The 4,679-nt window shown below is 33.3% G+C and overlaps 1 protein-coding gene across 1 annotated transcript in view; it reads left to right on the top strand.

Moving 5' to 3' along the window:
* The first annotated feature begins 444 nt into the window (after nt 1-444).
* The window catches only part of LOC106474223, an 8,733-nt gene continuing 4,498 nt past the window's right edge, over nt 445-4,679 (top strand). The window contains exons 1-2 of the mRNA XM_013934914.2: nt 445-531; nt 3,956-4,028. Coding sequence (XP_013790368.1) covers nt 469-531; nt 3,956-4,028 — 136 coding nt within the window. The 5' untranslated portion in view covers nt 445-468. The remainder of the gene's footprint in view (nt 532-3,955; nt 4,029-4,679) is intronic.

Below are 4,679 nucleotides of genomic sequence, written 5' to 3'. Positions count from 1 at the left end.
CCCGCGACCCACAGATTGCGAGTCGAGCGCCCTAACCACCTGGTCATGCCGGGTCAAGTAAATAGAAAGTACAATCTATTCACCAATTAATTGTACTTGCCCGTGGCAGATAATGACGAATCGCTTTACGTTAAAGTATATATATAATTTCCTTAAATATATAATATACTTGTGCGCAATTTCTTCGAATTATTAGAATTTGCATATTGTGGCGTTTGATGTGTCATTGCCCTATGATTTTATTTTAAAACTTACCAGAAAATGTATATATTCATATATTTCCGACAGCGAAAACATAATTTTATTGCAAGCTGACAATCTCATTGATGACACGACTTTGTGTAGGCGAGATGATGGCCACCAAGTTCACACTGATTGGTTAAAAGTAAATTACCAAGCTTGGCTTCTCATCGTTTTACTGTCGACGGCCCGTGTTGTTTGAAACCTGTATGCTAGATAGACGTATTTATGTTCTTTTACATGATGATGATGCGTTTTCGCTTTGTTACGTTAGGCCTAACATTTTTATCGGTAAGTAATTTCCTACGTCTTCTTTGTTTTACCACTAGTAACTTTATTACTTGAGTGAGGTTTGTGAAGAAATACGTGTCTGTCTATCATCTCACAAAAACAACAACAAAGAAAAACAAAAAAATGCTAACCAGACCCATGCTTATCATCTGTTAACTATTTAAACAAAAACGTCATATATTTCTTTTGCTCAATATTATTCTTTAAGTTATAAATTTTAAACAGAGAACTATTTACCAAAATTAGAAAGATTTAAGGGAATATTAATGTAAGTTAATATATATGTATTAAGACATAAATATTTATTTGTGTTGTTGAATGGAAAATTAATTGTAGTATACGCAAAGTTGTAAGTTCAACTAAATATTACTTATCTTTCAAAATTGATAAAAAAAATACATCTTTATAGAATTGGTAACAAGTAGTGGTGAGTACAATCAATTGGTAATTTCATAAGGATTTGGATAAACACAATTATTAAGTCTTGTGCATTGTTATTAATGATAATTTAATATATATTTGTTGGAGTTGCTTCATTAATGTCCTCTGACGGATCAGCGGTATTTTTCCGGACTTACAACGCTGAAATCCGGGACTCGATTCTTGGTGGTGGTGGCCCAGCTTGGCCAGGTGGTTAGGGCGATCGAATCCCCGTCCCACCAAACATGTTGGCCCTTTCAGCCGTGGGGGCGTTATTATGTGACGGTCAATCCCACTATTCGTTGATAAAAAAGTAGCCCAAGAGTTGGCGGTGGGTGATGATGACTAGCTGCCTTCCCTCTAGTCTTTCACTGCTAAATTAGGGATGGCTAGCGCAGATAGCCCTCGTGTATCTTTGCGCGAAATTCATAACAAACCAAACCAGTCTTCGTGGTGGAAAGAGCGCAAATAGCTCGTTTTGTAGTTTTGAACTAAAAATCGCCAACAACAGCCTGATTAATAAGTGATTGCATAAAGTTTATACATATATTTAGAAAGTATCTTGGAGGGTATCTAAACAATATGGGGTATAATATACATATATAGACGACATTCTTGAAGTAATGTGAAACAAGTAGTTATAAAGATAAAAATATACTTTTATAGGCTGTATTTTAAGTTAAACGTTTGTATTGTGATTTGGTTAGAGGGGTTTTTACGTCATTGGATGGGTGTGGCTTGAAAGTTTATGAAATGATTATAAAAAGGAGAATTAGACTAGAATATAGTATTGATTTGTGAGTGTTAGAGTGGATGATTTATTATCGAGATAGCGAGTTTGTTAATCATTTTGTCTTTTATTATCAGCCAGTTAGTCAATTCAGTTTTGTGAAAATTGAGCTTGTGTTTCGACGAAAAACAAATTGAAACGAAAAGATACCATAAATTATTGAGTGAATTGTTATATTAGTGGCTTTGATATCAAGTCAGTCAGCAAACATTTGTTAAGCTAACTTGTAGAAATTGAAGTTCAAGAAATAAAATGTCTTCGTTATCATTAGTGGATTCCTCTTTCTACCAAATAATCGAAACAACTCGTCCAACAATAGAAACCGTTATAACACTGGTGCCATGTGTAGTATTATTGGGGTAAAAGTAAGACAGAAAATAAACTGTACTTTAAGATGACAGGATGTGTCGAAGCGACATCAAAATTTACTGAAAATGATAAAACAGTGGAAAGACGAACAACAAGAAGATAACAGAATATTAAGATAAGAATTCGAGTTCAAAGTTCATAATTTGACGATAATGAATCACATCTTTGTCCTTAACGTTATGGTCATATTAAAAGAAGATCAAGAAGAAAGTGATAGGAAGTTAAGCCTCGTGTAGCTTTGCGCGGAATTCATAACTAACTAACCATAAAAATGTATAGTAGGATTATAACAAAACTGAAGAAGTATAACAAGACATCAACGGGGTAAAATGGGAAATAAGAAATGACATCAATTAACTAAAAAAGGAAGTAAGATAAAACATCAATAAAGTACGGAAGTATTATAACACTAAGGTTGAAGAAGCCATAGGAAATGTATAAAAGGATATGAACTCTAATGTGAAATGTTATTGCACTTGTTTCTGTCGTTTAGTGGGTTCTTTTAAGTTTATCGGTAAAAAAGTGAAAGAAATAATGCACAAAGTACAGTTCACTTAATAATAATAACGAAAGTGTTTTATTTCTTTGACTACAAATTCTACAAGTTACCCGCTTTAACAAACTAACGATAAGCTTTTAACTTCATAAATAATGCTAAACAGTCACTTGTTAATTTTCTCGTACATCCAGGGTACTTCTTGTATCTCTGGTACTTCGTTGAAATACAGTCTCAGTATTGACAAAACTGAAGAAATCACGAACCGTTAACTCAATCAATCCAACTAATGTAAAAAACTCACTAAATCAATCACAATCTAATCTAAGCTCGTTTAAATCGCGTTTTATATCGTTCAAATAATTACATAAACTTTCAAGAACATTCTAGTCGTTAAGCCACACACTCATTAGGTTATGTTAAAAATTCTCTCTAGCTAAAAACAATACAACTGTCTAAAAACAAACGGTCTACAACATTGCCCTCTTACTGGATTGTGACACCCCTTGAATAATCCTCTTACACAAAATAAACAATGGTACATGAAAAGTAAACTTCCATAACTAACAATAAAGTAACTCTTGGCAGTTACCAACATTAATAAATATAGACAATGTAAGTATTAAACCATTAAGAAAATATGTGATTAACAAAACAACATATTTGCTCATTTACTGGCCCTAAACTGTTCAGTTTTCAAATGGATCTGGTAGTTTCCTGTAGCTTTTGACATGAAGATAGGATGACCTCTTTCCATTTATAAAATGCTCTAGTTCTTGAAAGCGGCAAAATCCTTTGTATGAAGAAGAAAACCACTGATCGGACATTATGTAAATATTAGAGAGAAATTAGCTCCTGACTGTTTCTATAGTGGGACGACGTTTCGGCTTCAAATTTGTTAACTGTGTAGTATATTTTTGTTGGTTAGCTCGGTCCTGGAAGGAAGGAACTCCTATCGTTGCCTAAAAGTAATATACCTTTGGAACAACACAGTGTAGATATGTTTTGTGATATTTTATGATATGCATATGTTGATACAATTAAACAAACATACCATAATTCTATATATATATATGCGTTTTAACGTGAACTGGTATATGTGCCATAAACAAGTCTCAAAAAGTAGTGAACATCTAACAATACTATCGTCTTTAAAGTTTAGTTGTGTTTGTTTGTTTCGGACATTTGCGCAACGTTACACAAGGATTTCTACTCCAGCAGTCCCTAATTTTGAACTTACTGAGTGGAGTGAAGGCAGCTAGTTAACAGCACTCAGTGCCAACTATTGGACTATTCTAATTAATTTAGTACTAAAATTTTATCAAAATGATTTTTCTCTCATATATCAGGTGCATCTAATATGTTGTCGTGGCGAGTCGTTAGAGGGTAGTCAACCAGAATACGTATCACAAAAATCAAGAGGTGAGCTTTGGTATTTGTGTACACTTTGTATTTTACATTTTTATGTATTAGAATTTTTGCATGAGATTGTGTTTGAATCTTTTTGTACTGAAGTTCACAAATAATTTTAGTGACGCTGTGCATGATATTAACACAAATGTCGATAAATGTGGAAATTAGTGTTTCTCAGAGTCTTAGGAGATACACAGGTACATTTAGGAAGTAATTATTGATATTTAACACAAACATGGAAAGAAAATACGAGAGACATACGAAATTTCCCCTGTAAGGTGCAGAAGTAGGAATTGTAACACAACGGGATACATCGCATATTAAAAGTCTATTTCACAAGATATAATTCAATTTAACTTAATGAAATTGAGATTATATGTATATATATATATATATATATATGAGTACATGCATACATATATATTTTTCTGTCTAATTTTAAACAGCTTGGCCCAAAAACAGAAAACGTCGCATATTCAGTAAAATTAAATTTAAATTCAAGAGGTATAAGAGTTCAAGTCCACAACTAATGTTACCATTTCCAGATTGCAGGCAGTTGCCTCTAATGCAGGGGTCACCAAACTTTTTTTCACCGCGGGCTAGATAACTGAGAGAATGACGAGCGCGGGCCGCATAACCATTTTTCAATACAATACAGTG

Source organism: Limulus polyphemus, unplaced genomic scaffold (genome assembly GCF_000517525.1).
Source record: "Limulus polyphemus unplaced genomic scaffold, Limulus_polyphemus-2.1.2 Scaffold6963, whole genome shotgun sequence".
Classification (NCBI taxonomy): Eukaryota; Metazoa; Arthropoda; class Merostomata; order Xiphosura; family Limulidae; genus Limulus; species Limulus polyphemus.
This window is presented reverse-complemented; position numbering and strand designations above follow the sequence as displayed.